This window comes from Heptranchias perlo, chromosome 30, assembly GCF_035084215.1.
Source record: "Heptranchias perlo isolate sHepPer1 chromosome 30, sHepPer1.hap1, whole genome shotgun sequence".
In the NCBI taxonomy this organism is placed as follows: Eukaryota; Metazoa; Chordata; class Chondrichthyes; order Hexanchiformes; family Hexanchidae; genus Heptranchias; species Heptranchias perlo.
The window spans coordinates 15,816,700-15,835,441 of record NC_090354.1 but is presented as its reverse complement, the minus strand read 5'-3'; the positions used below and the strand labels follow the sequence as shown (position 1 = coordinate 15,835,441).

The 18,742-nt window shown below is 42.2% G+C and overlaps 1 protein-coding gene across 10 annotated transcripts in view; it reads left to right on the top strand.

The window, feature by feature from the left end:
• The window catches only part of hdac5 (histone deacetylase 5), a 275,728-nt gene that overhangs the window by 152,640 nt on the left and 104,346 nt on the right, over positions 1-18,742 (top strand). For 8 of the 10 annotated variants that reach the window (XM_067968975.1, XM_067968972.1, XM_067968974.1 and 5 more), the window contains 3 exons: positions 11,968-12,212; positions 13,681-13,825; positions 14,210-14,251. In XM_067968975.1, the coding sequence (XP_067825076.1) occupies positions 11,968-12,212; positions 13,681-13,825; positions 14,210-14,251 (432 nt within the window). The remainder of the gene's footprint in view (positions 1-11,967; positions 12,213-13,680; positions 13,826-14,209; positions 14,252-18,742) is intronic. The other 2 variants (XM_067968978.1, XM_067968971.1) reach the window with 1 other exon arrangement.

Sequence of the window (18,742 nt, the reverse complement as noted above, 5' to 3'; positions counted from 1 at the left end):
TAGCAAATGTTGTGCCTTTGTTTAAGAAGGGCGGCAGGGAAAAGCCTGGGAACTACAGACCGGTGAGCCTGACATCTGTAGTGGGTAAGTTGTTAGAGGGTATTCTGAGGTACAGGATCTACAGGCATTTGGAGAGGCAGGGACTGATTAGGAACAGTCAGAATGGTTTTGTGAGTGGAAAATCATGTCTCATGAATTTGATTGAGTTTTTTGAAGGGGTAACCAAGAAGATAGATGAGGGCTGTGCAGTAGACGTGGTCTACATGGACTTTAGCAAAGCCTTTGACAAGGTACCGCATGGTAGGTTGTTACATAAGGTTAAATCTCACGGGATCCAAGGTGAGGTAGCCAATTGGATACAAAATTGGATTGACCACAGAAGACAGAGGGTGGTTGCAGAGGGTTGTTTTTCAAACTGGAGGCCTGTGACCAGCGGTGTGCCTCAGGGATTGGTGCTGGGTCCGCTGTTATTTGTTATTTATATTAATGATTTGGATGAGAATTTAGGAGGCATGGTTAGTAAGTTTGCAGATGACACCAAGATTGGTGGCATTGTGGACAGTGAAGAAGGTTATCTAGGATTGCAACGGGATCTTGATAAATTGGGCCAGTGGGCCGATGAATGGCAGATGGAGTTTAATTTAGATAAATGTGAGGTGATGCATTTTGGTAGATCGAATCGGGCCAGGACCTACTCCGTTAATGGTAGGGCGTTGGGGAGAGTTATAGAACAAAGAGATCTAGGAGTACAGGTTCATAGCTCCTTGAAAGTGGAGTCACAGGTGGATAGGGTGGTGAAGAAGGCATTCAGCATGCTTGGTTTCATTGGTCAGAACATTGAATACAGGAGTTGGGATGTCTTGTTGAAGTTGTACAAGACATTAGTAAGGCCACACTTGGAATACTGTGTACAGTTCTGGTCACCCTATTATAGAAAGGATATTATTAAACTAGAAAGAGTGCAGAAAAGATTTACTAGGATGCTACCGGGACTTGATGGTTTGACTTATAGGGAGAGGTTGGATAGACTGAGACTTTTTTCCCTGGAGAGTAGGAGGTTTAGGGGTGATCTTATAGAAGTCTATAAAATAATGAGGGGCATAGATAAGGTAGATAGTCAAAATCTTTTCCCAAAGATAGGGGAGTCCATAACGAGGGGGCATAGATTTAAGGTGAGAGGGGAGAGATACAAAAGGGTCCAGAGGGGCAACTTTTTCACTCAAAGGGTGGTGAGTGTCTGGAACGAGCTGCCAGAGGCAGTAGTAGAGGCGGGTACAATTTTGTCTTTTAAAAAGCATTTGGACAGTTACATGGGTAAGATGGGTATAGAGGGATATGGGCCAAGTGCAGGCAATTGGGACCAGCTTAGTGGTATAAACTGGGCGACATGGACATGTTGGGCCGAAGGGCCTGTTTCCATGTTGTAAACTTCTATGATTCTATGATTCTAAAGGCCGAAAATGCTCAAGGAGCTGAATGGCCTACTCTGGTTCCTATGTTCCTAACTACTTATTTTTTTATCTTATAAAAGGATTGTACAGTGTTTCTGCAATTAAAATGCACTTTCAAAAATCTGATTTGGAGAATTATTGGGTTTGTAGAAATGCCCTCAAGATAAATAAAAGAAGTGAAGCATTTCTCATCAGTACTTGTAACTATCATTAGGGAGATGACGTCCCAGTTTCCAGTGAGTGATTCTGAAATGCCCAGAAGACGAGGGCTGCCTACACAGCAACAGTAGTCTTATTCTCTAACGTTTTCTTTTGCCTGAAAAAATAATTATGCACTAACTATCTATATCCCTTTTCATTTCAAAGATTTCTAGATTTAGATTGGAGAATTTCAAATATATTTTGCAGTGGTAGAATTTTTATCCACTTTATTGAAAATGTGGTTCCCACTGTATGGGGTTAGGTCAGAGTTCTACATCATTTCCTTTCATTTCTTGGCCATTTTTTGTCAATGTAACTTTCCAACAGCAACTGCATATATAACCTGCTGCATCACTAAATATGTCAGAATACCAATGTTTCCTTTTTTCACAAGGATATTTTATTAATAACTGTATGTTTGGAATCCTGTAATTTTACAGCACAGAAGGAAGCCATTCGGCCATCATGCCTGGCCAGGTCTCTGGAACCCAGAGCCCAGCACATGAGTGCAAAAGACAAGGCTGAAGCGATTGCAACATCTTCAGCCAGAAGTGCCGAGTGGATGATCCATCTCGGCCTCCTCCCGATATCCCCACCATCAAAGAAGCCAGTCTTCAGCCAATTCGATTCCACGTGATATCAAGAAACGGCTGAGTGCCCTGGATACAGCAAAGGCTATGGGCCCTGACAACATCCCGGCTGTAGTGCTGAAGACTTGTGCTCCAGAACTAGCCGTGCCTCTCGCCAAGCTATTCCAGTACAGCTACAACACTGGCATCTACCCGACAAAGTGGAAAATTGCCCAGGTATGCCCTGTCCACAAAAAGCAGGATAAATCCAATCCAGCCAATTTCTACCCCATCAGTCTACTCTCAATTATCAGCAAAGTGATGGAAGGTGTCGTTGACAGTGGTATCAAGTGGCAGTTACTCACCAATAACCTGCTCACCAATGATCAGTTTGGATCCTGCCAGGACCACTCAGCTCCAGACCTTATTACAGCCTTGGTCCAAACATGGACAAAAGAGCTGAATTGCAGAGGTGAGATGAGAGTGATTGGCCTTGACATCAAGGCAGCATTTGACCGAGTGTAGCATCAAGGAGCCCTAGTAAAATTTAAGTCAATGGGAATCAGGGGGCAAACACTCCCGTAGCTGGAGTCATACCTAGCACAAAGGAAGATTGTAGCGGTTTTGGAGGCCAATCATCTCGGCCCCAGGACAATGCTGCAGGAGTTCCTCAGGGCAGTGTTCTAGGCCCAACCATCTTCAACTGCTTCATGAATGACCTTCCCACCATCATAAGGCCTGAAGTGGGGTTGTTTGCTGATGATTGCACAGTGTTCAGCTCCATTCGCAACCCCTCAGATGATGAAGCAGTCCGTGCCCGCATATAGCAAGACCTGAACAACATCCAGGCTTGGGCTGATAAGTGGCAAGTAACATTCGTGCCACACAAGGGCCAGGCAATGACTATTTCCAACAAGAGAGAGTCTAACCACCTCCCCTTGACATTCAACGGCATTACCATCGCCAAATCCCCCGCCATCAACATCCTAGGGGTTACCATTGACCAGAAACTTAACTGGACCAGCCACATAAATACTACAGCTACAAGAGCAGGTCAGAGGCTGGGTATTCTGCGGTGAGTGACTCACCTCCTAACTCCCCAAAGCCTTTCCACCATTTACAAGGCACAAGTCAGGAGTGTGATGGAATACTCTCCACTTGCCAGGATGAGTGCAGCTCCAACAACACTCGAAGCATGACACCATCCAAGACAAAGCAGCCTGCTTGATTGGCACCCCATCCACCACCCTAAACATTCACTCCCTTCACCACCGGCGCACCGTGGCTGCAGTGTGTACCATCTACAAGATGCACTACAGCAACTCGCCAAGGCTTCTTCAACAACACCTCCCAAACCCGCGATCTCCACCACCTAGAAGGACAAGGGCAGCAGGCACATGGGAACACCACCACATGCACGTTCCCCCCCAAGTCTCATACCATCCTAACTTGGAAATATATAGCATCGTCGCTGGGTCAAAATCCTGGAACTCCCTGCCTAACAACAGCGCTGTGGGAGTACTTTCACCACATGGACTGCAGCGGTTCAAGAAGGCTCACCACCACCTTCTCCAGGGCAATTAGGAATGAGCAATAAATGTTGGCCTTGCCAGTGATGCTCACATCCCATGAATGAATAAAAAAAGAGCTACACAGTTAGTTCTATCTGAGATTTCCTTTTTAGTACAGTAAAATCTAATTTTTGGAGATTCTGTTCAGGAAATTAAAGCTGTAGATCCTTTTGGATTATAGCAGCAAACCTTGCTTATTCTAATTTTTGTTTTCTGTAAAGTGTGCTGTTGCATGCCTAACTGTTTTCTGGGCAGTGGTACATTCAGTATGAAATGGGCATGCAAGGCAGCCTGATAGATGTTCTCCAATTTTTCTGGAGGAAGAACATTATATAAATGGTCGTATTCTTTTTCATAATTAGATCCTTCGGCAGACACTGCAGCTTTGCACATTGGTGTTCACCAGCACTTTTTGAGTGGAGGATAGAATGTGGGTTGTGATTCCTATGAATTTGGCTCTCTCTGACCACCTGTAGAAGTTGGGAAAATTAAGAAAATCTGAACTTTTGCACCTCCTAGTGACTGGCTTGAGCAGCATGGGATAAGGCAACGAAGCAGATCATTCCTTGGATCTTTTTTCTTTCTCCACAGATGCTGCCTGACTTGCTGAGTATTTCCAGCATTTTCTGATTTTATTTCAAATTCCCAGCATCTGCAGTATTTTGCTTTTGATTTTAAAGCAAATCATCTATCTGCCTACTCAGCCAAGAATTGTGGAGGTTATGTGACATGAAATTTAATAGATCTTGCACAACAAGCCCACTTCAGTCACTGGTTATTTTTCACAGTATATGCCAAACATTTAAGTTCCTATGTTTGAGTCACAGATGAATATTGTAGTTTCTGCATATGTCATATACCAGCTACATTATACTGAGGTATGAAAGAGAAACCCAATTACTGCCAAAAATAAAATATTTAAGTGACTTGTCACCCCAACTAGGAAGTAGCTAGGGCCAAGACCCTGACTTGGTTCAGCTATCTGAAAAATTTCCATATCACAGTAGAATGAGTCATGGGGTACAATTTTGGTCCATTTTTACTCATATATGTTACCAGTTTTTGTAAACCAGTAACTACTTCTACGTATGTTATATGGAATAATACATTCAGAGGTTAACACATATTGGGGTTCTGATGATCTCGATGAACGTCATAGACTTTGTTTTTTCAGTTTATCTAAACCCCCTGGAAGTGTGGTTGCCACGTAACACTCTTCTACCAATGTATAACTTGGCTTTTCATTATTATTTGTATTTATTTGTCTATATTTTAAAAAATTAATTACTGTAAAGATGATGTAAATGTTAATCACTAAAAACATTGCTATATTGCCAAGTAGCTGCTACTAGCAGCTGTGTGTTTAGCTTGCATTCATTAAACCCACAATCTTAGTTGTCACAACAGGGACTTGTAGATTGCTGCAGGAAAAACCTTCATCAGTAAGGCACAATACATTTCTTTGCTGCACCAATGTTAAAATGCTTTAAGACAGTGCTTCAGCCTATCTGTTTCATTAAGGATTGTTAAATAGTCCACTGCAGTAGTGCTGGTGTCCTGTTTCGTCCAAGTAGAATTTTTTTTAAAATCCACATTTTCTATTTCTGCAGTGCAGGACACTATCTGTGCATTGTCCTGTATTCCTTCCTGCAAGAGGGAATATTGATTTTAAAATAAACTACTGGCACCCATGTGATCACAGCTTGAGCCCTTCTACAGTTCTGCACAATGTATGATTCTACCACTACACGTGCAAGGAGTTTCATAACTTCTCTTGAAATGTTATTAAATTTTCACACTGAATTAAAGATCCAAATTGCAGAGGTCACTTGAATAAAGGAGAATTATTTCTGACTTTTTAAGGCTTAGGAGAGAATTGTTGTTGTCTTCCTCTCTACTGGATAACTAAAACATTTCAAACCCAAAATCTTGCCAGAATCTTTTGTTGAGCATACAGTTCTGCTTACGGGTGGTCTGGTAACTCCAGCATGTTAGATCATTGTGTTTTCTAGGACATGTTTGAATCTCCATCTTCACTGACATTCAGATTGGCCTGCCTGCCCTGAGAAACTTTTGCCACTTCTTGACCAGGAAGCTAACAGGACAATTACATGATAGCTGAGCGGTCCCTCTTACAAATTGTACAAGGCGTAGTCCATACCGCAAGAATTCATTTCCTCTTGGTTGATTACTGAGCACTATTGGTAATATCCAATGAAATAATCCTATCCTCCCAAGTGTAAAAGTGTGGTGACGAGGTAGAAATATAATATGTTAGATGTATGCTCTGTGTGTGCGCAGCTGTACAGTACTGAACAATCATTATGTAACTTCCCCATGGGGAAGGGTAGGTTCTTTTTTATCCAAATATTCAGTAGTTTTCCATATATTCATTGAAAATCACAATTTAAACATTAAAAAGTCCTAGAGGCACTTGCATAATCAAAAGATTGATAGCAGACTTTTTTTGTTCTCGAGGGCAAAATGCCTATCTGTCATGCCCCAATGTTGTGATAAAGTGTTCTAATGTGTCATGTAGCATGTTTGAAAACAAATGGAAAAAGCTTACCAACACCACTAAAGGTTATACAATATGGGTAATTTTCTGACTTTGCACTTTTGATGTAAAAGCTTGCCTGCTGACAGCATAACTTGAGATTCAGGCACGTTGCTCAAGTTTTGCCAACCCTTTTTTGGGGATAATCATGCAGTACACGTGCTTGAATTTTTGACATGCGTCGCCGGCAGGTGAGGTTCCCCACTGGAGGCTGAAAGATTACCACTATAGTGGTACACTTTCCCATCTACTCACTAGTACATTAGCATTTTCACTTCAGTACCTTCCATTGAAGGAAAAAAAACATGCAGTTCACTGTCTGATAATACCAGATTCACAACAGTGGGACATTAAAAGATTTTAAGCCATTTATCCTAAAGGCCCAATGACTTTATCCAGTGAGCAGCTGAGCCATATAGACCAGGATAGAATCTGGATTTGATCCTTGAATTGGTTCATCTCGGCTGGGGTGGCAGTAAGGGCTCTACAATTGGTCTCAGTGTCCTGAAGTTGGGGAAGAGAAAATCGGCTAGTTTTCTTGTTCCTGATTGCTGTCAGCAATCCCCGTTGGGAGTGCGAGTATATAAATGTTGGGTGAGCACAGGATTGGGGTTGCCTGTAATGCTCTTCCCTCTCTTGCCCCATAGTCAAATAGTTTGCTGCACTCACTGTCGAGACTTACATTTGAATAGTGACTACTTGGGTCAGTTTCCAGAGGGTAACCAGGTACCATGGAACTGGACCCCAGCACGGAGTTGATGACTTCAGAAAATGAATGGAATGGAGAAAATTGATGAGGATTTTTTTAAAGATTTTAAGTGCAGTTGAATCCTGTCTGGGATGTTTCCTGTTCTGTCATATTGGAAAAGGGGTGGATCTGAAGGTACAACTAACAATTTTGATGTCTCATTATGTGCAGAAAACAAGTGCAATGTAATGAAAACTGGATCAATTCTTGAAATGATCCACAATGTACCAATACTTCCTGTAACTTTTTTGTTCAGTTTTGGTGACTTACCATTTCTCTCTATATCCTTGAGTTGAAAATGCTGCATCATCTCCAGTCTAATGAAATCAATGGGTAATGATGTACCAATAATGTTAACACCTACTAAAGAAAGAAAGAACGAACTTGCATTTATAATAGCGCCTTTCTCTACCTTGGGACATCCCAAAGCATGTCACTGCTGATAAAGTATTTTAGATGTGTAATTGCTCTTGTAATGTAGGCAAGCATGGCAGCCATTTTACACATTGCAAGATCCCACAAACAGCAATGAGATAAATAACCAGGATGTGGAGATGCCGGTGATGGACTGGGGTGGACAAATGTAAGGACTTGCACAACACCAGGTCACCTGACGAAGGAGGTAAGCTCCAAAAGCTTGTGATTTAAAATAAAACTGTTGGACTATAACCTGGTATTGTGCAAGTCTTTACATGAATAACTAGATAATCGGTTTTAGTGATGTTGGCTAAGGGACAAATATTACATTGAATTACATAGAACTTACAGTACAGAAACTGGCCATTCGGCTCAACAGGTCTATTCCGGTGTTTATGCTCCACATGAGCCTCCTCTAACCTTATTTCAACTCACCCCATCAGTATATCCTTCTATTCCTTTCTCCCTCATGTACTTATCTATCTTCCCCTTAAAGGCATCTATTCTATTTGCCTTAACCACTCCATATGGCAGTGAGTTCCACATTCTCACTATTCTGAGTAAAGAGGTTTCTTCTGAATTCCTTATTGGATTTATTAGTGACTATCTTATATTTATGGCCTCGAGATTTGGACTCCCCCACAAGTGGAAACATCTCTATGTCTACCCTATTGAAACGCTTCATAATTTTATAGTCCTCTATCAGGTCGCCCGTTACAACAAACACAACTAAAAGACGTAATATTTCCTCCAACAAAATATGCGCGAGCTCACAGGAGATTGATTAGAGGCTTTGTGCTTGGCATGCACTTCCTGGTCATTACACTCATGTTGTCATACTTTCACTGTCTTATTCTGTTGATTGGCTCAAAGTAAAACAACTGTAGACAGAAGCATGGAAAGTGGCTAGAAAACTGCCAGTGAGAAACTACTAGGGACTTATGAAATCAGTTAATCCTGAATGATCAGTCCAGAGAACAATAATTTTTTTTAAAAGAAGTAAACCAAGTGAATCCCTCAAAACACTTTTTGGAATCCTTTTTGTCCAACATTTACTTTATCTGTGAATAAAATTTCTAATGTCCAAGATAAGGTTTAAAACAAAGTAAAAACATCAAAAAAATAAACATTTCTTATTGCATTTTCCCAATATATTGCATTCTATGTCTTTTAATAGCTTCATTAAAGCTTTTACTCTCCTAAAAGCCTGGGCTCGGCTTAATATTGTTGCCCAGAACTGTAACTCTTTCAGCAGATGCTGCAATCTGAACATGTGCAATGTTTACATTCTCCCATGGTACATTAGTAGCATTTAGTTAGCCCAACCAATGAAGTGCTTCTCTTAGTCTCTAACGATACTTTTTTAAAAAATTATTTGAAAAAATAGAGATCCAGCTTTAAAAGCTTTATTCAGGTAAGGTTTACTGATCCGACAAGGGGGCAGGCTACCTTGGACCTGGTCCTGTGTAATGAGCCAGGATTAATTAATAATGCCCTAGTTAAGGATCCCCTTGGAATGAGTGACCATAACATGGTTACATTCCATATCCAATTAGAGGGTGAGAAGGTTGGTTCTCAAACAAGCATACTGAGCTTGAATAAAGGAGACTATGAGAGCGGAATTGATTAAAGTGGACTGGGAAAATAGATTAAAGGGTAAGACGGTACATGAGCAGTGATGTTCATTTAAGGAGTTATTTTACAACTTTCAAAAAATATATATTCCACTGAGGAAAAAAGGGTGTAAAAGAAATGACAGCCATCCTTGGCTAAGTCAAGAAATTAAGGATAGTATCCAACTAAAAACAAGGACATATAAGGTAGCCAAACTTAGTGGGAGGATAGAAGATTGGGAAGTCTTCAAAAGACAGCAAAAAGTAACTAAAGGATTGATTAAGAAAGGGAAGATAGATTATGAAAATAAATTAGCAAAAAATATAAAAGCAGATAGCAAGAGTTTCTGTAGTTATATAAAAAGAAAAAGGGGGCTAAGGCAAACGTAGGTCCCTTAGAGGATGAGACTGGGAAATTAATGGTGGGAAACATGGAGATGGAAAAAATGCTGAACAAATATTTTGTTTCAATCTTTACGGTAGAGGGCACTAAGAATATCCCAACACTGGACAAACAGGGGGCTCTAGGGGGGGAGGAGCTAAATACGATTAAAATCACTGAGGAATTGGTACTCAATAAATTAATGGGACTCAAGGCGGATAAATCCCCTGGACCTGATGGCTTACATCCTAGGGTCTTGAGGGAAGTGGCAGTAGGGATTGTGGATGCTTTGGTAATAATTTTCCAAAATTCTCTGGACTCGGCAAAGGTCCCGGCAGATTGGAAAACTGCTAATGTAACACCCTTATTTAAAAAGGGTAGTAGGCAGAAGGCTGGAAATTATAGACCAGTTAGCCTAACATCTGTGGTGGGTAAGATTTTGGAGTCTATTATTAAGGAGACAGTAGCGGAACATTTGGATAAACATAATTTAATAGGATAAAGTCAGCATGGCTTTATGAAGGGGAAGTCATGTCTGACAAATTTGCTTGAGTTCTTTGAGGACATAACGTACAGGGTGGATAAAGGGGAACCAGTGGACGTAGTGTATTTAGACTTCCAGAAGGCATTCGACAAGGTGCCACATAAAAGATTATTGCTCAAGATAAAGAATCACTGGATTGGGGGTGATATTCTGGCATGGGTGGAGGATTGGTTATCTAACAGGAAGCAGAGAGTTGGGATAAATGGTTCATTCTCGGACTGGCAACCAGTAGCCAGTAGTGTTCCGCAGGGGTCGGTGCTGGGTCCCCAACTCTTTACAATCTATATTAACGATTTGGAGGAGGGGATCGAGTGTAACATATCAAAGTTTGCAGATGATACAAAGATGGGAGGGAAAGTAGAGAGTGAGGAGGACATAAAAAACCTACAAGGGGATATAGACAGGCTGGGTGAGTGGGCGGAGATTTGGCAGATGCAATACAATATTGGAAAATGTGAGGTTATGCACTTTGGCAGGAAAAATCAGAGAGCAAGTTATTATCTTAATGGCGAGCAACTGGAAAGTACTGCAGCACAAAGGGATCTGGGGGTCCTAGTGCAAGAAAATCAAAAGGTTAGTATGCAGGTGCAGCAGGTGATCAAGAAGGCCAACACAATGCTGGCTTTTATTGCTAGGGGGATAGAATATAAAAACAGGGAGGTATTGCTTCAGTTATATAAGGTATTGGTGAGACCGCACCTGGAATACTGCATACAGTTTTGGTGTCCATACTTAAGAAAAGACATACTTGCTCTCGAGGCAATACAAAGAAGGTTCACTCGGTTAATCCCGGGGATGAGGGGGTGGACATATGAGGAGAGGTTGAGTAGATTGGGACTCTACTCATTGGAGTTCAGAAGAATGAGAGGCGATCTTATTGAAACATATAAGATTGTGAAGGGGCTTGATCGGGTGGATGCGGTAAGGATGTTCCCAAGGATGGGTGAAACTAGAACTAGGGGGCATAATCTTAAAACTGAGATGAGGAGAAACTTCTTCACTCAGAGGGTAGTGGGTCTGTGGAATTTGCTGCCCCAGGAAGCTGTGGAAGCTACATCATTAAATAAATTTAAAACAGAAATAGACAGTTTCCTAGAAGTAAAGGGAATTAGGGGTTACGGGGGGCGGGCAGGAAATTGGACATGAATTTAGATTTGAGGTTAGGATCAGATCAGCCATGATCTTATTGAATGGCGGAGCAGGCTCGAGGGGCTGATTGGCCTACTCCTGCTCCTATTTCTTATGTTCTTATATTGAGTGTTTTTAAAAGTGATTGTCTATGAGGCTACCTGTGAGTGCGTCTGCGAGTGGAAAAAAAAGTAGATCCATTTCAGATATGACATTGTATTGATTACACACGTTATAGCTTTTGTTTATGTTCAAATTAGAAACATTCTATTTTTCTTGGTGAAGAACTTAAATTGTGTTTTTCTTTTTAACAGTATTTTCGTTTGTGTGCTTTTGAAAATAGTTACTGAAAAATCAACAAGTTGGGTTTTCAACTAAAATTTTCAAGAAAAGCCGTTAATTTTTTTACTTCAAAAGCACATCAAGCTGAGAGACAGAAAGAAAGAGACAAAGATTGCTATTTCCTTATGCCCTGTTTATATGGACGGATTCGTAACTCCGCCATTTTGGCACAAAATCTCCAAAATTGCATGGGCGCCTAAATGACAACATCAGCCTCATTTAAGTGTCACAACCTGGATACTGACAGGTGCTTCTGGCACAACTGGAAAACCCAACCGAAAGAATATTAATCTGGCATAATCAATCATCACCTATATTTGTGATCAGTTATAGCCGCTTTACACCCATTTGTTGTGCATACCACATCAGAAAATCTACTCTACTGTGTTTAGTAATTTTAACATGTTACTTTGTTTGCTCAAGTGTGTTCTGTCTTTCACACAGCAGTTGAAGTTAAATCCTCCCTGCCTGTGACAATGCAGACTGCTACTCCAGTTGACCTGCGGACAGACCCCAGAATCCCAATCCCAAATGTGGACCCTCTTCTTCGCGAGCAGCAGTTGCAGCATGAACTGCTGATGCTCAAGCAGCAGCAACAGATTCAGAAACAGCTATTATTTGCTGAATTCCAGAAACAACATGAACATCTGACAAGGCAGCATGAAGTTCAGATTCAGGAACACCTAAAGGTACTTCTCTTAATCTCAGTTTAGTTTGTGCACTAATTTGAGATTAGAATCTCATAACACTGACTGTTAAACTCTATCCTTCACCGTAACACTATCTGATATACACCACTATTGGATATAATTCCCCAATATAATATGTAAAGGGCAGACAGGGATGTTCTGAATAATGTTTCCCATACCACTCCTCATTACTTTTGTACATGTAATGATTTGGGGTGAGACTGATGAAGTGTCAGCATAACGAACTATGGACTTATGCTACTCTTGCAGTGAAAATGCTATATTTTAGCATTAGAAGGTTCTAAGATTTTATCCACTGCAGTGTAAAGAAAATTATAGTTATACTGTTTACTTTTCTAATGACCCTTGCTTTTATGTTGCTTACCATCAGATATGTTTTATTTGATTATTGCTCCTCTCACTACGTTTGCTAATGTTTTTTTCCTAAAGATTATTGACTGTTGTGATTTAGGTACTACTACTTCTTGCACTCAGTTTACTTCATAAATTTTGGTATATAAATTCTCAGTAACAGAAAAAGTTAATTGAATGTGCATTAACATTAGTATTGCATTATTAAGTGTGTAATCAAACATTTTGCACAATAAAGCAAGCAGCTTTGCAAGTGGGCATGTTTTGGTTGTGCAGGACCTTCCTCCCAGTCATTTGGGAGTGATGATATTTATTTTATGATAGCCAATATTTTTATTGCTACTCTGTTTAAAAAAAATATTTACAGACTATTTCAGGCAATTATAACTTATCTCATTTAGGTCCTTCTACATTCCCTGTACCATTCTAAAGACTGCAGTAATCACAGCATAGTTTAAAAAATGCATTTTTATGAGTTTAAGCTAGTTAGACATCTAAGATTCATTACTTTTGATATCAAAAATAAGTTCACTCTGTAGGCCTTTTCTTTGATCGTCACATAACTAATAATTAGCAAATTGGGCATCTGACATTTTAGAGGGACATTACCCCAAGTAATAATTTTGGAGTCCGGGCTGTTATCAATTTGAACTCTTGAATGAAGTCCTTTTGATGGTAAATAAAAGTGTTTTTTTTAAATTTCATCTGAATGTAGCCAGACTTCACATTCTTTATAAATAGAGATGCTCAATGATGTGAGCAGTGACATAATGGTGAGACTGCATTGTTGATCGTGTCCAGAGCTACAAATTTATTATTTTGATCTTTAATCTTGTTGGAAAAGTTTGATGTGTAATGAGTATAGTATCTTCTACAGCACAAATATTTCTTGGTAGCAGCTGTGATTTTTGAGCACGCTATTCCAGCAACTGAACTAATGAGGTATAATTCCATTTTAATGTATCCCAAATAAGTTGTTGGTCGTGTGAATGCCTGGTGTTGTAAGATTCCTTACATTTACCTTTAATGTATATACTGAATCTGTAAAATAGTGTGTGCTTCCTGTTTACCTGGCCCTCTGTGTCATTTGTGCAAGCAACAACAGGAGATTCTAGCAGTGAAGCGTCAGCAAGAATTGGAACAGCAACGCAAACTTGAACAGCAACGACATGAAGAGTTGGAGAAACAGAGACTGGAGCAGCAATTGCTTATGCTTCGAAACAAAGAGAAAGGCAAGGAAAGTAAGGAAGCTACATGTGAAATTGAGCTTTTGTTAATTCAAAAGCTGCCCCCAATTCAGCTGTTTCACTTCTAAGAGTACGGGGTGGAGAATCTCGGAAAAGGAACTATTACCTGATGCACCAAGAGAGTTTACTTCTGAGACTGGGATTTAAGTTACACTGACGTGGCAGTCTGAGAAACACATTGCAGCTGATTTGAAGCTAATCAGACCCTGGAGTATTTCACACTGTACCACATCAAAAAATGATACTCTCCATTATTTCATACAATAAACCCCAATAGGGCACCCAAAATATCTAATAAATTTAAAAGTAAACTATATTGCAATAGAAATTTGTCTTTCGTTGCCCAAAATTTTAATATTTTTTTCTTCCCATCCTTAGTTCCTTCTGCATCATGCTCTATTCTGTGGGGAAAAAAGACAGGCAAGTAACCTGCTTTCAGTATTCGGGCAATACCCCTCTTAATTTGGCCACTAGGAGGTACATTAGAGAGTTCGAGATAACTTGCTCTAATTTTTCCAATGCTCCCATTTGCTCTGCACTTCCTCCTGATGTTGCAGACAAGATAAGGAACTTGCACTGGGAAATCCTACCTTTCAGAGTTTTTGAGAACTAGTCTGTTGCATTGTAGTATCAGCATAGTTACCAAAACTACTTAGTAAGGCTAGTTAAACTTCGTGTAGTTTATGAAAAATCTGTTGGGTATTATGATAAATAGTCACAAAGGAGCAAACTAAACTTTGGCCATTGTTTAATATACTGATGCTTAAATCTGTAATCCAGCAATGGATCATTGTAACACTGCTGAGTAATCGTGTCCATAAAGTACCAACATCAATCTAAATCGTTCCTGTAAATTAGCAGTTTCTTCATTATTGGATTGTGAGTGGAATAAATTGTTCTTAGTTAAGTAAATGTTTATTTTGAATGAATACTGTCATTAACAGGGTTCCTATTAATTTGGGTGTACTGTATAACTAAAATTAATTAGGCATACTTTTCCTAATAAAGGTTATTCCAAGTACATTACTGCATTAAGGAAATACAGAGTTTTAATAAGAATGAAATTGGTTATTTTTTCTTTGTAGTCACTTTTTTATTAATGAACTCATAGAATGATACAGCCCAGAAGGAGGCTATTCAGCCCATCTGCTGGCTTTTTGCAAGAACTATGTAATTAGTCCCACTCCCCTGCCCTTTCCCCATAGCCCTGCAAATGTTTCCCCTTCAAGTATTTATCCAATTCTCCTCAACTCACTTCTGGTTCTTTTGCCAATTACCTTAACTTGTGTCTTCTGGTTACCGACCATTCTGCCACTAGAAACAGTTTCTCCTTATTTACTCTATCAAAACCCTCCATGATTTTGAACACCTCTATTAAATCTCCCCTTAACCTTCTCTGCTCGAAGGAGAATAATCCCAGCTTCTCCACATAACTGAAGTCCTTCATCCCTGGTACCATTCTAGTAAATCGCCTCTGCACCCTCTCTAAGGTCTTGACATCCTTCCTAACGTGGTGCCCAGAATTGGACACAATGGGCTCAATTTTAAAACAGAAGTCCCGGTGCGTTGGCAGGGGGGGGCGGTGGTGGGCAAAGAAAATCGGGATCTTCTGGAGCGGGCAGGAATCCCGGCTCCAACACACCGACGAACGCGCACAACCCAGAGTCATCTCGGTGTGCACGCCGTTCCTGAACCCGGAAGTCCTGCTGGCAGTTATAGCCAGCAGGATGATATTTAAACCAACAATTCAAGAATTTGAATTGTGCATGAATGTAATTAATTATGCTGGCAAGCGATTTCAACGCTGCCTCAGCGTGTTTCCTGTGCTGTGTGAAACACGCCATGATGAAGGAGTCGTGTTTCAGCCGGCAGCCATTTCGACATTTAAATGCCTGTTTAACAGATGGGGATAAAAGGTGAGTTATTGCAGCAGGGCTCTCAGTTCTCTCAGACAAACTTTTGGCTGGGAGGTCTTTGTGTTTAGACTAAAAATTCTTGGTTTCCACTCAGAATTGTTCTGTTTAGACATATTTACCAACTTTCCGGACCCCCTCAAACTGACACCATCAGGATGGGGGGCACGATGGCTGCATTCACCACTGCGGACGAGGAATATCACCATCCTCGCCAGGCGCAGCGGCACTTCCGCCACTTGGAGCTCCAAAACACAGTGCTGCGCCACAGGCACCTGCACAAGAGCATAGAGAGAGAGACGTCACAGGAGGCACTACCTTCGTCAGAGCATCTACAGACCCAGGCTCAGCTTCCTGGGGAACAGTGCATATGAAGGCTGAGAGTGAGTTGCCAGGTGGCCGCAGACATCTGCAACCTCCATGCCAAGCTGCTTCCGGCTGGGCCTGGCAGCATCTCATTACCCGTCACAGTTAAAGTCACCACTGCCCTCAACTTCTTCACCTCTGGATCATTCCAGGGTGCCACCGGTGTCATCGCCGGGGTCTTTCAGTCGTCTGCACACAAGTGCATAAGGCAGGTCACCGACGGTTTGTTTCGCAGGGCCTCGCAATATGTCAACTTCCCCATGGACGACCTCAGCCAGACAGAGAGGGCAGTGGGATTCGACTCTGTGGCTGGCTTCCCACGTGTACAGGATGCAATCGATTGCACGCATATAGCAATCTGAGCACCTCCACATGAGCCAGGACTGTTCGTCAACAGAAAGGGGTAACAATCCATCAATGCTCAGTTTGTTTGTGACTACCGCAAAAGAGTTCTTCATGTGTGCGCCAGATTCCCTGGCAGTTGCCGCAATTCATTCATTCTAAAGGAATCCAACATCCCGGGCCTCTACCTCGCACCAAACACCCTTAAGGGCTGGCACATTGGGGACAAGGGTTACCCCCTGCACACATGACTCATGACACCTCTGAGGAACCCCATCAGTGAGCAACAGCGTCGATACAATGGCACCCACATCGCCACCAGATCTATAACTGAACATGCGATAGGGCTGCTCAAGATGCGATTTCGGTGCCTCGATTGTTCTGGGGGAGCACTTCCATACGCGCCAGCGAGAATGGGTCGCAATATAGTAGTGTGTTGTGTCCTGCGCACTATGGCATAACAGAAAGGGGTACCAGTTGAGGAGGCCCCATCCCTCATCCACCATCCATAATGAGGAAGAGGACAAACCCATGGGCAGAGCAGCGGCTCACCTGACTGCTTGTGAGGACAGGGAGTTACTCATACATGAACGGTTCTCGTAAGATCAGAAAGTGAGAAGAGTCCAGTCCTCACACCACCTGGAAAGACCATCGCCAACACCAGCAACCCCCCCGTCCCCGCACAAAACAGTCCTGCAACTACACATACACCTACTGTAAAATGACCCACTGGTTGGTATCAAGTGTCGCCGTTCATGGTGAAGCATGTGAAAGGGTGCTATTACAAAGGCCAGTCAAGAATGGGAAAAACGTGGCAGTAGTGGTGAGAATGATAACATTTAATGTGACTTTAACAGAAACATGAATGCAAAACATGACAGTCAGTCAGACAACCTTGTGCATACCCTTCATGATCACAAATCCTTAGCCTTTTTCTTCCTACCGCTTCTACGTGGTGCATCCCCTGTGGCTGCGGCAGCGGTAGTGGCAGGTTGCTCATGTCCATGGCCGGACTGCTTAAATGCTTTCGGCCTATGCCCTCCAGGTTTTGGAGCCTGTGAGGGCACCTCCAAAGACTGCTGCACCTGCACCTGTGCAGGAGCTGACTCGACCACCTGGGGAGGAAGCAACATTGCGGGTACTGGTTGAGAGATGGACAACGGGTCAGACGTGGGAGCGCTTTGAGTTGCGACCCACTTCCATGTCATCTTTCGCCATCATCTCTCTCCTGGACCAGGCCCACATCACTCCTACCACCCTGCTGGACAACAGTTTGGAGGACATGTGTGATGCCTTGTAAGGCCACTTCTTAAGTATTTGTCAGCCTGTTTCATGGGGGTAGAACGTTGTTCACCCTGCGTCCGAACAGCCGTTGTCAGTGCCTGAATGGACTCATTTGTGAGCCGTGCTTGAAGCTCAACGGAGGCTAGCCTTCTCTCCATCGCAGACATTCCCGTACTTACCTGCAACACTATCTCAGACATTTCGGCAGTTACGTGCAACACTACCTCAGTTGCTCACGTCCCTGCGACACTATCTCAGAGATTAATGGAATGGTGGCACTCACCTGTGCCACCATTCCATTAATGCAGGAGTTGGACACCTCCATCCTCTGCGCTATTGTGGAGAGTGTGCATGACACCTGTTCCGGTGCCTCGCAAATATGCTGCTGTCCCTTGATCATTCTCCTTTTAAAGGATGGCCCCCGGGGTTCAACATCTGCATCCAGCTGAGCAGAGCCTGGAGAGGAGTGCCCCCACCAACACGGATTCTCCACAGCTGCCCCTGCCACCTGTGTCTGCTCATCCTTACTTGTGTGTGGTGACTCACCAGGTGCCAACCCAACTAACTGATTACTAGGGCCCACCGAGGTGCGAGTATCTGCGCTGGTGGATGGCTCGCTAAAATGTGTACACCGCTAAATTTCCACACCGCCTGAGGAAGGGGAAAGCCCCCGAAAGCTTGTGGGATTAAAAATAAAATTGTTGGACTATAACTTGGTGTTGTAAAATTGTTTACAATCGCTAAAATGTGATAGTGCGCCTTCAGAGTCCTGAGCTCCTTTGAGGAATCGCCCTCTGCCATCACTGCGGTCGTTGAAGGGCCTGTAAGAGAACAGAAGGCAATATTAAGCATCATCACAGATGTGTCAAGTTGCAATGAGCATACTGAGGTGTTCAACGTGCCAAGCATTGTTAACATTAATTCACTTTGTGTGAGATGAATGTTAAAGTTGTGTCACCAGACGTTTGTGGGGTGCCAGTCTTGGCGTCCCTGATGTACAGGCACT